Raw genomic sequence first — 20,304 nt, 5'->3', positions numbered from 1 at the left:
AAGCCGGCAGGAGAAACGCCTTGGTGCTAAACCTCATCACTCATCTCTGCATATTCATACCAGCAGGCATGTATCATTGATTTTCAATAGGGCTGAATTTTTAATAATTTTAAAACTAATTCTTTTGCCAGCGGCACGTTCAAACACAAACTGCATGCAAAGCCATTGTGGCCGCCACAGTAACAGTGAACCAGGTTTGTGACGTACGATGATGGGTGTGATGCTGACGCGGGTGAGCATCTGTTTGACCAGGCGGTATCGGTCGTACAGGGGCTTCACGACCAGACGCTCCTCGCGGGTCACCTGCAGAGACACAACACACTTCTGTTACAGCCACGCCCTCCTCTGTGATACTACACCCTGATAACAGCGCGAGCAGCCAGTGAGGATCTTTTGCTGTGGTTTTGCTTTGGCCATCGCAGTCATTGATTGGTTCTCACTGATTGACAGCACGCTGTGGCTCCACCCATTCTGGGGTTGATTAAGTCTCACTCTCCACTCCTTGGTGTAATGCTGGGCCTTTTTGTGTGTGTGTGTGTGTGTGTGGAGGGACACAAGACCCTGGGTGTGTGTGTGTGTGGTTCTGTGTGTCAGGACACTGGGCCTTGGATATATGTGTATGTGTGTGTGCGTGTGAGTGTGTATGTGTGTATGTGTGTGACTTACGGGGCGTCCGTGCAGGCCTTCATAGTGCAGAAGGTTCTTCTGCAGCACTGTCTTCTCACAGGCCAGCTGCTCCTTGCTCATTTTCTGTGGGGAGAACAGGGGTGGTGAGCAGAGTGAAGGGCGCTGCTGTTGTGCTGTGGGGCTTAGCAAAGTGGGCTCCTAATCAAAAGGCTAATGGCTCCAGCGCTGTGGTTACCTTGCACCTCAGGCACTCTACCGGACTTACTACAGTCGATAAATGACCTCTGTGTGTACAGCCAAGTACAGTACATAAAAAAGCAAACAAGCAATAAAAAACTCCAGAATAAAGAGCCTTATGGAGCAGAGGAGGGAACGGTTTAAGTCTCTGCTGTGTGAATGGGCTGTGGAACGCTTAGAGACGCTGGGATGCCCCGCTCACCCGGATGTCCTCGGGCCAGCCGTCCTCCTCCCTCTTGCCCTTCATGCGGCGCTGGATCAGCTCCAGGGTCTCCTCGCGGGTGGGCCGGCGGCCCCGCGCCTCGCCCTCCGAGCTCCCCTCCTGCGAGCTCTGCTCCAGTGTGGAGCCGAAGCTTTTGGGCAGGGTGTTGCTCCTGGGCCGGGTCTGCGGTGTCAGCTCACCCTCGCCCTTCTGTTTGCTATCTGCTGGGGGGGAACACCAGAGGAGAGACACAAGGCATTAAGCACTTCTGAGGGGCCCAGACACCGGTCACGGGGACGACAGACGTGCAGAACCGTGCATGCAGCTGCTCGACTGCCCCGACCCCAGTGTGCCAGCGAGAATGAAGGCATCGCACAAGCCCCGCAGCTACGACTGCAGCAGGTCCGAAGGCAGCGCAGTACATGGATTGGATACAATCCCTGCTTGTAGCATATGTGGAGCTCCGTAAAACACAGGTCAGCATCCCTCTGTGACCTTTGGAACTCCAGACAACTGCTTGGGAAAGATGGACGCCTTGATGTGGCTAGTCCAAAGCCCAGCACTTAGGGACAACTTAGCACAAAGACGACCTCCCCCCAATAACAACATCCCCCCACGTTCACCACAGTTCACCACTACAGGAGACAGGCATGCGGACATGGCCCCCCCCCATCTGTCATGTGATTCTGCGTGACCATTGACTCTGGTCGGACGCTGCTTAACACAGGTAAAACTCAACAAGTCAAGTGTTGTATCTACTTACTGCCGGTCAGCGTACTTACTGAAGTGGGGCGCCTGTCTAGAGGCAGTGAGGGGGCGTGCGAGTGTTAAGTGGGGTGTGTTCGGGGCGGAGGAGGAAGAGGAGTGGCGTCTGTATGACTGAAGCACTGCCAGGTGCCTCAGGGACCCTTTGGGATACAGATGCTGTCTTCCTGCCGACGGGGACGTCCGGATTTTTAAAGAAAGAGAGAAACTTATTCGGCGCGGCACCTCCTCTCGGGGAGTCAGATGGAATGGACAAGGAAGATGGGTGGCTGACACAGTGAAGGGGCTCTTCCGCGGGGCTCGGCCCGTGTGAGGCCGATGGCGACTCTAAGCATGCAGTGATAACACCCCAGGCCCAGGGCTCAGCTCTCAGACAGGACTGGGGGGGATACGGCCGTGCCTAGCTGCCCGCAACACAGAAAATCGCACACACAAGGCCCGCTCCCCCTAGCCCAAACACCACCTCCTCCCTCCCCCACTGGAAGACCCTTTTCTCCCTCCCTCCCAAGAGAGAGAGAACAAGAGATCAGGCTTACCTTTGACCTGCTTCCGGATTTTAGTGAGATCTGTCATCCACTTCAAGACCTTTGGGTTAGCTGCCTTGTCTCCGTGAGACGGCTGTGAAGGAATGGGATTACTGTGAGATCGGGTTCACATCACATCCGCTTTATACACTTCTCTTACAGAAAAACCCGCATACATTAACAACTTCAGAGACAAGCACTGCCCACCTTGTAGTTCTTCTCCTTCTCAAACTGCTCCTCAAACTGCTTGATCTTCTTCTTGAGGTTCTGGAGTTTCTTGGTGAGCTGGTGGGTGACGTTGTCCCCCTTCACACTCTCTTTGGAACTGAAGGAGGCACGGCGAGGCCTACACCAGGGGAGGGACAGAGGCGGAGGAAACATCAGAGGCAACATCAGAGGCCCTGTGCCGTCTAAACCGCAGCAGCACCTCCCACTCTCGACACAGCGCTGTTTACCCACGGTCAATGTCTCATGTTTATTCATCAGCATGCAAATGCGATAAAGTGATAAAGCCGCCCAGGCGGGCTGCAGAGGCCCTGACTGAAGCGTCAGAGAAGGTGGGTGTGCGTGTGGAGACTCTGGAGGACCTGGGGGGGGGGGGTCTCCTACCTCCCACAGGACAGCGCTTTGGTGGGGGAAGTAACGTCGGGGTCCTGCTGGAGGAAGCGCTGGCTGTGTCCAAAGTCCAAGAAGCGGCGCGCGAGCAGCGGATGGGTGTCCTCCTCCAGGGGCAGGGGTACCATGCGCCCCGCCAGGGGCGAGAGCTGCGCCTCGCCCGACTCACTCTCCTCCTGCCACGACTTGAAGGCGGGCACAGGGTCTGGAGGGGGCACAGACAGACAAACAGCGCTGGGTTACACCACAGGGTCTGTGCAGGTGAGTCAGCCCTCATCGAGCCACCCCCAGCTCCAGCTCAACTCTGGAGGAAGGTGTTACCACAGCGCTGGGTTGCTTAGAGACACGGTAGGAGCCGGACAGTGCACACAACCCCCCCATATACACACACACACACACACACACACACACACCCACCCAACCCCCCTGCCCCTCCCAAAACAAAAAAAAAAAACACACACACACACAATCAAACAAAAAACAACACAGGAGAGTAAGAGTCCACAATAGGAAGCCATGTAACTCCACAGGGTTGAAGACGGATGGAGGGGAGGGGGTGTTTGGGGTCCAGTGAGTTGTGAGTGAGGGCGGAGAAAGAATACTACATACTGAATGCCTTCAGAGTTAGACAGAAAACAGAGAGGTCCGCACTACATAAGAAGCCGGCAAGTGGATCTTTACAAAGCACTAAGCACAGGTGCACCTCTCTGAGCAGGACACTGTCTGAAGCAGGCACTCTTATTGATACGATTCATTTCATCTGGGCTTCAGGGTTTGATCAAACTGCAACTGTGTGGTACACCCAGCAATTAAATGTTGTGCTCTACTACTTAACTGGATTCAGTGCTTAGTAAGGCCCAACTTGCCCATTATTAGTAGAGCAGTGGCAATTTACTGATACAGCTAAGCATCCCAGTCTTCCAATTTTTTGTTAGTATTGTTTGAGTGACCCCTGGATATCCTCAAAATAGAATGTACACACTGACATGCCATATACGGTTATATGTCATATTTAAAGTCAATACAACATGTGGATTTTATTTTCTGGACAAGAACTGTCTACTGAGCTCATCACAAAAACACCCTTTCTAATCCCCATCCTGGCAGCAGATACTACATGCACATTTTCAACAGCAGAAGCGAGCATTGCAATAGGCTTCACACTGTGAGCACTGTGTTGTGGCCCTTGTGCTGCGATGCCTATTGGACCATGAGGAAGACGCAGAAGCATCCATGAGTAATCACGGGTTAAATCCAGGTGGGGGTCAGCTCTGATCCTGCTGTGCCACAGGTGTTTCTGTTTTGGATCCATCCGCGCTCTTAATTCCATAATTGGATCAGCGGTTATACTGTGTTGTTGCCGGTGAGCGTGTGCTTAAAAAACGCTGAGTGTCTGAGTAAGCACACGGCCCCTCCATCTTAATTTAGCATCATAATTGATCCAATTATGTAATCAAAAGCTCGGGCGGAATGAAAAGCGGAGATGTTTGCGACAGAGTGCGGGACAGCAGCCGCCGGGCCCTGCGTTGGAGGGGAGATTCGCTCACTGGCACGCCTGCGGAAAGAGGCTGTGGACAGAGAGAGAGGTCTCTGTCTGTGTGCCGCTCGCTCTATGAAACCACAGTAAGGAGCTGTGTGTGACTGTGTGGGCCTCGGCTTTGGGGACACGTGGGAGGCCGTCGGTAAAGCGCGGCGGACACCTCCAGCGGCACAGCCACTCAGGTAAAGTGCCAGAGAGACAGCTGGGCAGGTGTCACTGGGAAGATTAGAGCTGCGCAGCGCTCATCTGATATCGTCCATTTACAGATGGCGAAATGCACACCCGGCATGTGCATTTCAGTGGGTGAAGACAAGGACAGAGAGGGACGAAGAGGGACGAGACACACTATTACTGCCGACAGCAGCTGACACCCAGCCCTTTTCCCTGACGTCCAAAGCAAAGCCTGAGAAACAGGCATGCTCGCATACTGTTCAAATAATCACTTCGACGGTATTACTAACCATCAGCTTATTAACACTGCCTAGATGCACTGAGCAAAGCAGGGGACTGGGGGATGCTGGAGGCAGTAATACAAGCCAGTGATTAAAGTGATGAGAGTCCTGCTGTGGCCTGGAAAGAGTGGTTAAAAAGGTGGACACTGACTGAAGGGGAGAGAGAGAGAGAGAAAGAGAGCAAGAGAGGGGGCAAAGCCCTGGCCCCTGGCCCCTGATACTGCTGGTTCAAGGCAGCTGGGAGGCCAGGGGCAGGGCTGAGAAGGGCAACTTCATCTAGGCTGTGGGAGAGGGGCCACACTCTGTGTGCGTGCTCCCTCCGGGGCCTACCACTGGCACGCCACTGCAGTGCTTCCATCTCTGTCAGCCTCTAGACGCTCGCTGTTAATTAACAGAATCTCGCTGTTGTCGCTGATGCCGTCATTAAAACCATGAGAGTCAGCCTGCCTTAATGGAGTGCCCTTGGGGTTCAGCTACACTGGATTAGTTTGGCAGGGAAAGAGGTGGGGTGGGGGGGGGGGGGCACTTGGAACAGACACTTTTTTTCAGAAGCCCCCCGTTTTCACAGGGCTGAGGGTAAGTAGCTAGAGTGTGGAGCATCAGTGTATACTTACCCTGCCCTTCTCTCTGAAGATGCATACATGAGAAGTCTATGTGGGGGAAAGTGTTGGGGCGTGGCGCTGGCCAAGTGAGGGAGGGGGGAGGGGGGGAGAGATGGCAGAGAAGACTGTGGTGAGCACACAGCAATGTCCAGTCCAAACGCACGCACGCACGCGCACGCACACGCACACACACACGCACGCACACACGCACGCACACACACACACACACACACACACACACACACACACACACACGCGCGCACACACGCGCACACACACGCACACACACACACACGCACGCACGCACGCACGCACGCACACACACATACACACGCACACGCGCACGCACACGCGCACGCACACGCGCACACACACGCGCACACACACGCGCACACACACGCGCACACACACGCGCACACACACACACACACACACACACACGCACGGCCTCTGCACATTCGAGCTGAGCAATGTTCAGTCTTCACACATTCGCACTCACTTCAAATGTCAGAGTAATGTCCAGTCCACACATGCACACTCACTTCCTGCAAAGTCCAGTTTACCAATACTACTGCTGATGCCAATGTCAGAGCTGAACTGAGTCGCCAGACACACTCACGCACAGGACAGTGTGGCCAGGAGCCAACACAGATGTCCGCCAGGGCTGCTACCCTCCCGCTGAGCTGATTTACAGTAGTTGATTCAGCTGAGTGTGTATTAGACTACTTGCGTTGGGTTTATGGTTACCAAATGAAAATTTGCATGTTCATCCTCAGACTGGGTCTGCAGTTATTTGCATACTTCCTTTTACGTGCGGAATGGAATCCTGGCCTGCACTCTCCGCTTGAACACGTGCAAACATGCATGCATGCACACTCCGTAGCACAGAGAGGATCGCAGGAGGGTTACCTTCCCACTCCCCGTCGGGAAAGATGTGGCGCAGGTCCAGGCGAGGGGCGCTGGCCGGTGGGTTGGGACAGTCCCTGGACTCCGAGTTGGCGTTCAGGTCACACGCTCCCTCGCTGGTCCTCTGAGAAGAATGAGGACGGGGAGAGACGGTAAAACACCCCGCACACACTCCGCCTGAGCGCAACGGTTACCCCAATGACAGGGGAACGAGGAGAAATGTTTTAACTTACACAGGTGATAAGATCTGTTCTATCCATCTTCTCACACACCTGGCAGCTTTCCTGTCTGCAAAGACGAAACAGACCACATCAGACCGGCTGGGGTGCGCAGCTGCACGCAGAACCTTACTGGTAACGTTTGTAGCATACATCTTCATGGATATCACAAGGCCTGTTGGCCGTGGCACATTATTGCCGACTAAAACAATCACTGGCTATGCTTCTGGAACATGAGACCATTACCAACGCATATCTCTGGGTAAACAGGCTGGTGGCTTCTGCAGTGTACAAAGAGGGTATTTGCACAGCGATATGCAGAACGTAACGAACTGTGATGAACTGTGACTAAATAAACTGCATCGCTGACAAGCCCAGACACCGCAGAAGATAGCGGTACAGATCGAGAGTTAGCAACATTAACAGGGGTATGTGCCATGGAGCTCTTCCAGTGACTTCAGGAGAAATTGTTACAGCCTCACAAATGTACGAACAGGCAACACTAAGCGGTTCCACATAAGGACACAGGGCAAGATGTAATCCAACTTTACACCACCTGCTTATCGGAAATAAATTCCATGTGAACAGTGCATGTATTGTTTCTCCCTTTTTCCGCCTCTTAAGGTGTGAAACTACTGTTAATTGTGCCAGGTTTAGATTTAGGGGATTAGCATGTAATTAGCTGTTTGACCAAAATCCAGCCGTTTTTCACACAGAGGTATACTGTTCAAAAGTAAATATGGTAATCTGCCATTTTGAAACATTTTAAGAACCCAACCTTGCTGTGTTGATGTTATTTTCAGCATCTACCAGAGCTTCCGTGTCAAGCTCCATTCTAGAAGGTTCCTCTAGGGTGGCGCAGTGGGACGGGGAACCTTGGACATCCTGGAGATAGGAAGACATTTGACACAGCTGTGAAGGCAAAACCACCTTTTCCTTACTTGCAAATATACATTTGGAAACATCATTTCCCTGGTGATTTAGCCTTAGGAGCCATGTGAACAGAGCAGTGGCAACACAGACACATCCAAATTAGCCACAGGTGCAAGGCAAATCCAGAAAAACCAGCAGACAGTGTTTTCAGCATCCTGGGCTCTGTCAGGAGAAGTGCAGCTGACTTTTTTCTACCCTGTCATGGATGACTGAACTGCAAGCTGTTAACTGTTATATTTCAACTGCAAATGAAAATAAAGGGCAAAATAATAACTGTAAACATATCAATTATAAATTAATAGTAAACTGAATTTACATATTGTCATTGCTTAAACATGTATTATACTGTACTGTATTCAGTATCACTATATAATTGATGGACCTCCCCTAGGTTGTATCTGTTCTGCTCAATAAATATCCTTTTAGGGGCAACTTCAATGCATGAGTATTATTCATGTTCTCTTTAGAGCTACATGAACCATGTACTCTGGCATTTCCACGCTTCAATAAAGCCAACGCATAAGTAAGATCAATATTTTTAGAAGAGACAACATCAACTATGAAATATATGTATTGAACCCTTAAGCGCCGTATATGGTGATGAGACGAGCTTTTTGGCATGTTTACGGTTTGCGCTGTTTTGAAGGATGTACTCTGAAAAGTCGGCCGCCGGTTCTGACTGGCTGGATCCGTGGTAATAAGGGGGCCCGTCTGCGGTTTGCAGGTGTTGCTGTCATTCGTAGGCCGGCTATTAAAAGAGCATGACCCATTTTAAGGGCCCGTTAAAGCACTGGTGGGGGGGGTGCTGTTTTGCCAGATCTGTATCCAGTCCCCAGCACGGGTAGCACAAGGCCTGCCGATGGCCCATTTCTCTCTCCTGAGGGGCTCGCACTCCATCCCCACAGCGCATGGAAACAGCTGGTGGCTCACGGTCCCACGGCATGCGCTGTAAACGGCTGTCTGGATGGCATCTCTCTCTCTCTCTCAACAGCGCATGGGAATGGGATTTATCCACAGTGTCTTCTCTAGCATGCTGATCACTAAAGCCAGGACTGTTTGTACCTCCCAAGAACAGAACAGGGTCTGTTATCTGACAAGCCATCCCCTTGTTTTCCCCCCCCATCTCCCAGGACTGAGCGGGCCCCAGTGAATGATGATCTTTGTTGTGCGTTAAAATGACAGGGCCCTGCTGATAACAAGCCTGGTCCTTGTAATGGAGAGTCTCCGGCCAATATGTAACAGCGCTCAATATTGTCAGCATTCTCCAGACATGCCTAGTCAACAGGGCTGTTTGTCCTGCCCACATTCTGCTCTGCAAGCTGGCTCTGTGGAGGGACACCAACCTGCTGCTCCCCTTCCGTGGGCCCTGAACACTGGTCCATCTCTGTGACAGGCTGGAGGGCGCTGCTGTGGGCATCCTCGCTTTGGGAGCTGGTCAAATTGCCATGTTCGCCTGTTTCAGTGGTCACTGCCTCTTCAGCAGGGTCCTCTCTGAGGATCCAACCAGGACACACACACACACACACACACACACACACACACACACAGACAGGATACAGGAAATCTATTAGCACTGCATTTCGATAAGGTAGTTCTGACTAAACTCTCTCTCTTCCATGTAAGCAGCAAAAGCAGCGGTTTGATAAGCATCTGTGTGCGTTGCTCTCACCCCTGGCCTTCATAGCTGCTGATCTCCTGGTCGATGGAGCTCTGTAGATCTAAGAAGTGCTGCTCCACTGCAGATCGGATGGCCCTCTCGATGATACTGTGGACACACAAACCGCAGTGCTTGTTAGCGGCATCAGCAGATGTCAGATGGCTTTAACACAGTGGGGTTGCCTTGTTTCCATCTCTATATACCTGCTTCTGAACACACTGTACACTTCCATGACCCACTTAACGCACACAGCTGGGTTTAACTGGAGCAATCCAGGCATCTGTGCTACACCGAGCAGTAACAAGTAGCTAAGGGACCAGAACCCAGAACCCACAGCACAGAGCCCTGAGGCCTGCTTGCTTACTGCTCCTCCACACCACCCCCCGGCTCTGTGTGATTCAGGTCCAGTGATGGGGGGTGAATGCAGGGCCATCTAAGGGCAATGGCCATGCAGCGGTGTGGGTGGGGGTGCGGAGCCGTACAGCTCTGCCTGGCAGGTCTCCTGCTTGCTGAACGCACTGCCGCCTCCCACATTTCCCAGGCCTCCGGCAGCTGCTGGGAACATGTGCCCAGCTCGCTGCGCTGAGCTCCGCAAGGTTACAGTGCAGAGCATCATTACCCACGTCAGGAGGGGGGCGGGGGCGTTCTGAGTATCCGTGCTGTGGGCACTGTTTGCTGTTCTTACTGCTACTGCAGTCACAACATATGAGAGATCTGCTGACCAAGCCTGAAGGTGAAGAGCAATCAGCTCACAGTGACACTAAGTCAGTCGAGACTCAATTCAGCCAAAGAGTGTCAGATAGATACTGCCTGAAAAGTCATCTGCTGCCAATAATCTGGTGTCCCTCGCTGTGCGGCTCAGGTCACGGCTCCTCTATCCCCTCGGTCGTCTGGCCAGGGCAGCTGCCTCTCACTCGATGGCACATCAGACAGACCTTGCCTTGGCCCTGGACCATAATCTCATTTGTTTCTGCTCTTAGAATTTGCCTCCAATACATTAAACCAAACAAAAGCACCGACCTGCTTTCTGAGGCTTTTAAGACCTGTGTCACATGTAGCTGTGTTTGCCCCCAGGGCACACGCATAATAAAAGCGGCCGTTTGATGGAGGCGCCAAAGCGGTTTTGAAAGGAGCTTCGACCTTTGTGTTTTAACGACGACCACAGATTACATTGTTTACTACTCGTAAGTGTCATTATTGTTAAGGCACCTGCGTTAGAATACTTTTGCATATGTATGCATTTTTGTGTTTTTTAGGGAGTTGTCTAGCTAGTGATAATAGGATGGCCATATTTAGGACATCAACAAAAAGATTCTGCTCAATGTGAGTCACCTTCTGACACTAACCAGTGCTTTCTTTAAAATTGATCTTCTATCAACGTATGAAAAAAAAAATGTAAAGAGAAAATCTATAGTAGCAGCAGGCATATATTGACCCAGTGTTCCCATCAGGCATTTCCCCTGTAGTGCTACTGGGCATGCTCCTGACGAGCCAGGAGCAGCTCAGACCCTGCCCTCTGTGAGAATGTGTCATCTGCTTTCAGCTAACAGAGGCGGCTTTACTTACTCTGCAGATCCTGGCAGGATGCTGATGGATGAGATGTGCGAACTGGAAGAGAGGAAGGAGAGAGGCACCGTTAGACACATGACGCCAGCTGAGAGGTCCATGGCGTTCGCTTCCCCCCCCAGGGTGGGAAAGTACCGCGGGGCGGTGGAGGGCAGGACGGCCCCCGGGTCTCGGCCTTGGCTGACCCGGGCTTTAATCCAGACGAGTTACTTGATAGTGCCAGGGCTGGACGCTGCAGACCACAGGGAATGCCATCGCAGGACACCTTCTGCTCAGTGCTACTCACCTTTCCCAGCTGCTCCCAGCATGCACTTCTCTGCTCGGTGGCACCACAAAAGCAGCAGGAGAAGCCTGTTTATTCCTTACCTCCTTGCGACATAAAAACAGCCGCATACAAAACAGGGTTCCCTATGATCCTGGCTAAATGTCAAACAAGATGCTACACTGGTCAGCACTGTGACAGCTGACAGGAAGTCAGGGTTGATTCAGCAGTCCTCCCCTGCTCATAAACAAACCCAGGCACGCCAGAAATGTCAGCTTACATAACGGCCTGTGCGACTTCGCTGCCGGTGTCAGATGCGAGGACCCCCCCCGGCGGGTGGCAACAGCAGCATGAAAGAGGAGGAGCGACCTAAACATCTGATGTGGGCTGGGTGGGTTCCAGAGGAATGCCTATGCAAATTCACCATCTCAAAACTATTAAGTGAATCTGTTTATGGGACAGGCTGTGCTCGGCGCTATTCTTTTCATGTACAAGCATCTGACAGGCGATTTCCTGCGTTCTCTTCATCAATCACAACGTCTGTCATCTCTTGTGTTTCACTTAGAAGCCTCAGTTTACTAGACCATCCTCTGCCCTAATGAAAAGAAATGGACCCGAATCTCTCCGGTGTGATGCTGGCTGGTGGTAGTCCTGACAGGTTAAATGTAACAATCACACCTCTGAGCAGGGGCAGAAATACAATCAATGCCTTTTAATTATTAAGGCTTGCATGGCTCCCTGTTCCCCCTCTGTGGGGGGGAAAGATGAGCAGTGTCTGCCATTGCCACACTGTCCTTGAGAGCTGCCCGGTGCCTGACGGGAGGAGAGAAGCAGGTCAGGGCAGACCGGCACCTGTTGCATAAATGCAGGGCAACAGCTTCTAATTCTGACCCGCCCCTTGGAGAGAAGGTAGGCAAATTCAAAATACTGCCAGTATTGAACCCTTGGACAAAGGAAAGCAGAGGATCTCCCACAAAGGCTGAGGGGTGTCCTGGTCCAAATTCGAGCAAACATACAGAAAAGCCCCAAGTACCTCAAGCACAGCTCCCCTGTCTTGGAAGAGGCATGGGATTGTCTGAACTAGACCAGTCTTACGAAAGAAATGTGCTTCTGTCCAAGTAATGAACAATGGCAGTACTGTTGAATTCATGTGGTAAACACCCAGCCATAAGCAAGAGTTTTGTGCTGCAATATTAATTATGGTAACTCTTCCACTCAAACCAAGTTATTTAGCAAGACTTAAACCGGATGGCAGAGAGGTGATTACTGCACCTCTGCCCCCGCATCTGGGAAAGCAAAACCTGTCACGCTCACTACACTCCAACAGCAAGCATAGAGCCAATGACTAAAGCTCACCTTTCTTAGCTTCTACAAAATCTGAAGGTGTTTACATAATCTGTACACACATACAATTTTGGTAATGGTATGATTTTGCTGGCTGTGTCATTAATTACACACAGATTCCTGGAGTCTGCCTGACTCACGCAGGTTTTTGAACTTTGTGTCTATCTATAGACTAATAAACAGCAGTGCCATCTGAGTGGTCTTCAGGGAAGTTCACCTCCGCACTCCTCTCCTACCCGTCCTGCCCCAGCAGTGATTTACCTCTCACATTCTCCCCCTTACAGTTAATAGGAGAGCTTTCTCACCCTAGTCATCATCTGTTGCTATGACAGATTACAAACATGCTCCATTTAAATCACAGACAGATGAAGGGCGAGAAGCCGATACATATTACTTGTACTAAGATGGGAAATACAGCCATGACAGGCATAAGAGAGGAAGATCGAATTATCTGCTGTTAGAGCCAAATGACCACTCAGTGGGATCTTCTGGCTCATCAAAGGATCAGATGCCGTTGATGGCCGGGAGGCTGTACAGGGGTCTGGCTCAGCTTGGCTGACGTGTGCGCACACGCACGTACACAGACCGGTGCCTGGGATGTGCGGAGACGCGGCGTTCAGGCGGGAGCCGGGCACCGGCTGTGATTCAGCAGGGCTGCGGTGCTCAGCACTGCCTCTCTGCTGCTCGCTGCTTCTCAGCACGGGGCTGTACATTCTGCGTTTCAGCTGGAACCTTCACGAAAGCCGCACATGCCCAACACCCCCCCCCCGTATACCCCCAGCAGCGCAGAAAGGCTCATCTGACATCCTTTGAAATGCGTCATATTGTCCCGTGAGAGCTGGGGCAGAGCTGACTTATTAGCCACAATGTCACGCTGCAGTCTCCTCCGTTGAGAGCTGTCGGGTTAAAGTCCCCAGGCAGTGCCTCAACAGAGAAGAGAAGGAGGTATACAATACATCACCCCCACAGACCGTCACAAATTGAGAAGTCTAACAGATTAACAGTCACACGAAAACCAGTAATTCAGTTAATACTCTGGTGTGCCACATGCCTGAAACCTACAACATACGCCTCACTACTGAGACACCTTACCTCCTTCCCTTAACCCCTCCCCCCTTCACTTTACCTGTGAAGCAGAATCTCACAAGCCATTTTCATTTATCTGTGGTTTGGCTCTGCCCGTTCCTTTTTCCTGGGCGTCTGGTTATCCGGACTGAGCGCTTTGCGGCGATAAAGTCTGTATCAGTAAGTCGAGGAGTGCGCACAGACCGCCGGGGTACATGTTGCGGTGTCCTGGACCTGCTGGCTGCCTTGGTGCAGGGCTCGGCACTCTCAGCTGAAAAGTGCTGCAGTAAAGAATCCGGACCCCTGCTCAAATACAGGGCTGACTGATGCAATGGTGCAGTCTGGCTGGCCAGCCAATCACAGACCTCCTCATTAGCTACCCCTCCCACCCCCATTCACCATGCCCCCCCCGCCCCCAACACCCTCACAAACACATGCACCCTGACACTCGTCATCCTGCCAACTTTGTCTTTTATATAACCTGTGCAGTATTCCAAGATCCACTTGGCAGTGGGACACCTCGCTGCTGGGACAGGCTTCATTTATAGCCCTGACACAATCGGGCCCAGGGGGATGGTGGGCCGGAGCGGTGTTAGCTCGGACAGTCCATTTTAAGCTTTCCCCATTTTGTCCGTCACCCCAATGAGGAACACTGAACTATTACACCCTCACACTCCTCCTTATGTCAAGGTCTTGTCAGAGCCGCGAGTGGGAAGTCCAGAAAGCTTAAGAGTGTTCCCAGAACTGTTCACTGTTTAGACCAGCTGGAAAAAAAAACACTGGCTTACTGTAAGCATTACAGATCCCTCAGATATTTGCTGTGACCCACTCATCCGTATATCTGTACCACTGTAACACACCAGACCACTGTTCATGGGTAGCACACATTCATTCTACAGAAGAGAAAATGAAAAAGACAGAGACAAGACAGATATGTCAGGCCTGTTGCGGAATATTATTTCTAAGGTAGAATTCTGTCTTGCAGACATTGGGTAAGCACCACAGAGCAACACTCTGAGGTCCATGCAACCTTATCTGTATTTACTGGAACGTCATATTCCTGCTTGTGCCTGTGTTCTCTAACCCCGACATAACTGACTAGCGACCCAAAAGGAGGGACAAAGCATGATGCTGGGAAAGACTAGCTGAGATGATTCATCTGCGATTCTAAATTAAGCAGAGAGGTACAACAGCGGGGGCAAGCATGCAACCTCAACAAAACAGAGTTTCAACTTTTAAGGTTGCTTCAAAGGAGCACCAGTGCTCAAGGAGTGAGGTGTTAACCGCACAGCCACATATGCCAGCTTAAAGTATCACATGTCGCATAACCCCTTGCATGAAAGATGGCTTTTCCTTGCCTGTTGACAAAGATAAGATGGGAGGTTGGTGTCCGTGTCAAGCTGTGGTCCAGCCACCTTCATATATAATGTCTTCAGCTCCTCAGCCTTGGAACAAGACCACGCTCGTTTTCCTTGGCTCCCCCGTGACTTGTTGTGGGTAAAGCCTAGTGGCTGTTGTGGTGTAGACATTGATGGGGGATGGGATTGGGGTGGGTGCCCCCCCACACCCCCCCAACCCCCAGACGGTCCCTGCGTGCAAACAGCTGTTCACACATTCTGTTGCTGTGACCTCTGCCAGCAGTGTCTCAAGAATGACATTCCTCGCCACTGCCATTTATGTCAGTGCCCCATGAAAAATACTTTCCATGTCGGGGCGAAATGGATATGTATCCGGGGTAAATTTAGCTTTAAGACACGCAGTCGGTGTCTGACTCTGTTGAAGCAAACAGGGATGGCTTCAATAGCTCCCAGCCTCTTGACACAAACAAGTCAACAATATTCTATAGCCAATTGTCTCTCCAAGATTACGGTAGGCTAGATAACCTATATTTTGAGGTTACGAGTGAATATCAACATTGTGCTTAAAGCAGTGGTTTATATCTAAATAAAAGTTGCGTGGACAGACACTATCCTTTAAGTTGAATTTTAATGAGATGTACTGTGTACAGTCAAAAGCTCCATTCTTCTGTCCCCAACTCTGGAGATTTCCACCCTACTCGCTGTGCCACATGGAATTGGGAGGTAAGCTCTGATATAAATAGTCTGCTGATTTGTGCTTTAATGATAACACAAAACTCCTAAAGGAGCTCTGTTTCATGCATCTTTGTCAGCCCAGTAGCTATGGGCTGGTGTACAGACTATTTAGAAACAACATTACACTAGTTAGAGCTCAGAAAACCAAGCAAAATCACATGAAAGACTAAAAAAAATTACCAATTTTCTCAAGATGAAAAACACAAAAAGCTACACAAGTAAAACATGCAAATGGAAACAAAATAAGCTATTCATAAGGTAGAACAGTACTTACGCTTATTGGCGAATTTTAATGACAAGTGCTTTGAGTTGCATAATAATGCTAAGGAGGAACATACAAATCACACATTTTCATGCGTGAAGCCCCTCAGGCATGTGTCTGGGGCAGCTACTTCAGAGAGACGGCGACATTGCGGCGTCACTTAGCCAACGAGCCCATTCTCAGTTTCTCCTCCTGAGCATGCAGATGGCACACTTCTGCTTCAAACAAAAACCAAAGCTAGCCATCCAGTGGGTGTAGTGCCCAGCCCCCACGGCTGCTTTTTAGCTCCCTAATGGGCTTGTTTCTCCCCCGCTCTGTCCATCAGGATCAATTAAGGCAGTTTCCGCAGGCCGCGTGAGTCCGCCTGGGCCCTAATACTGCTGCTGCTGCTGCTTAAAACAGCTTCTGGGTTAAAGAGAATGTCAAACCGCTGCACATCCTCTGATGTCTGGCCACTGCTGAAATCTCCCATCTGGTGAGAGCCTAAAAATCGCAGGGTCCCAATATTAAAGAATCCTATCTCCTTAGGGGAGTGATTGGTGATTTTTGGGGACTAAGGGGGGAATCTGTTGGCCAAGAGGAGGCTGATATGTGTGTGTGGATGACCGTGTCAACACTACTGAGGATATAAAGTGTATGTGGAGACAACTGTAGCATTTGCATCCATTAAATGCCTCAAGCAAGTCTGCTGACGCCAACACTAAGATTTACCCATAATACCCGATGTATTGCGCTGTCCAAAATACATAGAGAATGAGGACAAGAGTGTTCAATGATAGCAAAAGCCACAAATTGGAAGTAAAAAAATGCCCTTGGAATGAAGAAGGGGTTCTTCTTGTCCTGCCTCGGTGCACATGTTTGTCTGTTTCTGTGGATTAAGGATTAATGCATTTAATCACCTTAAAATACGGAGTAAGTGGGCCAAAGGACGGCCATCATGGCCCTCTGTGATACGAGACCTGGAGTAGGACTACAGCCAAAGCTTGTTGTATTTTTTTTTCTCATCTCAATCATAAGGTAGAACCAAAACCAAACTGTGCAATCAGCAATTAAGAGGGACTGGCCACCAATGGCATGGACAACCACTACAGGTGACAAGATACTGGCTGAAGGAATTATTGGCTGGTCTGAAATGTTTACGCTTCACATCCAGTCCAGCTTTCTTGCATGCTTGTTTTGCATGTTTTGAAGACATCTCAATCTGTTGCCAAGCTTAAACAGAGCCACAGGACACCAACACTAATAAATACTATTCTGTTTGCCCTTGACAGACACCTTCAACGGCATGTTCAAAATGTGGAGCACGGTTATAAAATCAATCATGCAAAAGGTAGAGGCCACATTCTTCTCACAGACATGGCTTTAAAGTGGGAACCTGGCATTTAGGAGCCAGGGCTCTGCTGGAGTCGGCACAGGAGAACACAAAGAGAGGTTCATGTGTGACTCTCTCAGGTCTGGACCTCTGCTCTCATCCCTGCTCAGTTCAAAGACAGCTCTCATCCTTTTAGCACTACAGGGATCCACAGGATCACAGGAACCAGGGCGCTGAGAAAGGCCTCAGTAGCACCAGGGCCGCCGGCTAGTCATTTACCTCCAACGTTCGGGAAACGTCACAGGTATATTTTAACTCTAAGACTCGCGCAACATTTAACTGAAAACCAGCTCTGTCAGGAGCTTACTGACTCCACATTATGCAACAGGCCCAGCACAGCTCAGACTGATGAAGACCATGACAGTGCTGACATGAGCAGTGTGTTTGGAATGTGACATACATATGGAGGAATGTTGTTACAGAGTGTGAGCGTGTCCGTAGACACGCCGTTTCAGTGCTTATGTGGATACTGATTTCACAGATCTGAAACCCGACGCCCAGCTGCTCTGGGGCCAGATGTCCATGGGGCAGTTAAAAAGGTGTGTGGGGAGGGGACGTGATGAAAGCGTGGGTGGGAAGTCCATCTCACCTGGAGGAGGGGGTGACCTGGGTGATTTTGGGGGCGTCCGATGGGGAGCCATCCACTGGGCTGTCTTCTCGGTCCTGGGGCAGCTCCTCGCATGCCTCCAGCTTTTCGTCATCCAGCAGCTCAGTGATCTGGAGGGGAGGAGGGGGCAGACATTTTAGAAGGCGCTCCAGCAATCATTCAGCTGCCATCTCAGAGAGAGAATCAAAGAAAGCAAATTACATCCCAATTTTTCAGTGTACCCAGACTACTCTCCCCCCCTGTCAGGTGGGATCTAAGCTGAACGAAAAAGGAGTGCTTCCATTGGGTCATTAGTATGACCAGCATCAACACGCCAGCATGTGACTCCACCTCAGAGCTGGTACAAGAGGTAGCATTCCTAAGCCGCCCTGCCAGCTGGCAAAGGTGAGGTGCATTTAACAACCACCTGGCAGGGCCACACAAAAGCCTTACTATCAATCAGGGGCATGTTTTCCACAAGGATTAAGAGCACACAGACAGATGAACAGCTTCAGTGCTCGTGTCATGATGTTAAACAGTGGATTGTTGTTTCAGAGAATGCACTGACTATCCAAAAGCTACTTTGTTTATCAAAGCAAGCTTCTGCGTTTATCACATAAACTTTTGCAACATGATCTCCTGGCCACACCTGCATAGTAAATGAGTTATAAGCACGTACTGCGCAACTGCACCATGCTATGCGAGTGCGAGCGCTCAGCATTATGCAAAATGGACAAAAATACTGAGACACGGGGACAACTCAAAACCATGGGAGAGCATAGAACTAGGTCAGCCCCAGTGTGAGATCCCTACTGCTGTGTATAGTTGAATCTGTGCTCCGCACCTAACTGAAAGAGATATGCACGTTACACTCAAGATATACTGTTATAGACTTACCATTCTCTTGAGCCAACACACGTGGATATGAAACATACACTATATGGCCAAAAGTATGTGGACACCTGACCATCACACCTATATGAGCTTATTGGACATCCCATTCCAAAACCATAGGCATTAATATGGAGTTGCCCCCCCTTTGCAGCTATAACAGCCTCCGCTCTTCTGGGAAGGCTTTCCACAAGATTTTGGAGTGTGTCTGTGGGAATTTGTGCCCATTCAGCCAAAAGAGCATTTGTGAGGTCAGGCACTGATGTTGGACGAGAAGGCCTGGCTCACAATCGGCGTTCTAATTCATCCCAAAGGCGTTCAATGGGGTTAAGGTCAGGGCTCTGTGCAGGCCACTGGAGTTCTACACACCAAACTCGTCAAACCATGTCTTTATGGACTTTGCTTTGTGCACAGGGGCACAGTCATTTTGCAACAGGAAAGGGCCTTCCCAAAACTGTCGCCACTAAGTTGGAAGCATACAATTGTCTAAAATGTCTTTGTATGCAGCAACTTTACAGTAGGCATTGTACATTCCGGTAGGTAGCGCTCTCCTGGCATCTGCCAAACCCAGATTCGTCCATCAGACTGCCAGATAGTGAAGCGTGATTCGTTACTCCAGAAAAGGTGTTTCCACTGGCGTTTCCAGTGGTGGCATGCTTTGCACCACTCCAGCTGTCACTTGGCATTGCGCAGTGATGTTGGGCTTGTGTGCAGCTGCCGCCCATGGAAACCCATTTCTTGAAGCTCCCGACACACACTTCTTGTTTTGTAAGTACAATAGATTGAGAACAAAAGATTCTCAATTCAAAGTGCTCTGTATCTGCTATGTAAAACAGGTGTTCTATGTACACTTAATATGGCATTTTCCCTCCAACATCTGGAAGCCTCTACCCATAACGGCCGCTGTTTCTGCTGCGGAATCATGGCTGCTAGTCTCCATGGCAACCGCTCTCTTTGCACCTCATTGGATTAAGGAGCTCCAACCTCATCATGTATGCAGACCGATATGGCTCTTGTGCAGTGTGATAATGGTGGCATTTGCTGGGTACAGCACCACTTCAGTGGCGTAGTCTGCCCTTCCAGTGACAGCGGGACATCAAAACTACATGTTCTCTGTAGGTTATTTATTCTGGGAACCAAAATGATTACTCACAGTTTGCTAATGATCCTTATTTTTTGTGTGGATGGTACAAAACCCTCACTCTTACACATTCTTCAAATTTCACACCTTTAGCAAGAATGAACTCATCCTATAGGCAGTGAGGCAAATAACTAGCGCAACTAAGGCTTCACATGAATGGGTTTGAACTGATGTTCAACAGCACATACAGTAACGAGCCTACAGCCCAGAATGGTCACTGCAGATACAAAAGAACACAGAACACTCAACACAAAAAATACAGAAATAAAATCTGTGGGCGCCGTTTACTCGAAACATTCTCTCTTGCCCAAATGCTTCTCAAAATAACATCTGCTGACCAATGCTAATGTGGTGTGATTTAATGGTAATCTGATTTAGATAGGTGAATGAATGCACCGAAGACTCCCGTCCAAGGCAGTTCTGCCGATTACATAAGAGTTCTCT

General features: G+C 50.2%; 1 protein-coding gene across 6 annotated transcripts in view; it reads right to left on the bottom strand.

Annotated features, from left to right (window-relative positions):
• fam13b (family with sequence similarity 13 member B) overlaps nt 1–20,304 on the bottom strand; it is a 47,384-nt gene that overhangs the window by 7,234 nt on the left and 19,846 nt on the right. For 2 of the 6 annotated variants that reach the window (XM_036547529.1, XM_036547530.1), the window contains exons 7-21: nt 17,832–17,959; nt 10,845–10,886; nt 9,291–9,386; nt 8,965–9,112; nt 7,467–7,573; nt 6,704–6,758; nt 6,474–6,594; nt 5,577–5,642; nt 2,965–3,175; nt 2,563–2,701; nt 2,368–2,449; nt 1,849–1,998; nt 1,067–1,290; nt 667–750; nt 208–303 (exon numbers count right to left, since the gene is read on the bottom strand). In XM_036547529.1, coding sequence (XP_036403422.1) covers nt 208–303; nt 667–750; nt 1,067–1,290; nt 1,849–1,998; nt 2,368–2,449; nt 2,563–2,701; nt 2,965–3,175; nt 5,577–5,642; nt 6,474–6,594; nt 6,704–6,758; nt 7,467–7,573; nt 8,965–9,112; nt 9,291–9,386; nt 10,845–10,886; nt 17,832–17,959 — 1,749 coding nt within the window. The remainder of the gene's footprint in view (nt 1–207; nt 304–666; nt 751–1,066; nt 1,291–1,848; nt 1,999–2,367; nt 2,450–2,562; nt 2,702–2,964; nt 3,176–5,576; nt 5,643–6,473; nt 6,595–6,703; nt 6,759–7,466; nt 7,574–8,964; nt 9,113–9,290; nt 9,387–10,844; nt 10,887–17,831; nt 17,960–20,304) is intronic. The other 4 variants (XM_036547532.1, XM_036547534.1, XM_036547535.1 and 1 more) reach the window with 4 other exon arrangements.

This window comes from Megalops cyprinoides, chromosome 16, assembly GCF_013368585.1.
Source record: "Megalops cyprinoides isolate fMegCyp1 chromosome 16, fMegCyp1.pri, whole genome shotgun sequence".
Taxonomy (NCBI): Eukaryota; Metazoa; Chordata; class Actinopteri; order Elopiformes; family Megalopidae; genus Megalops; species Megalops cyprinoides.
Note: the sequence above shows the minus strand (reverse complement) of the source record. Positions and strands in the feature narration are given on the sequence as shown.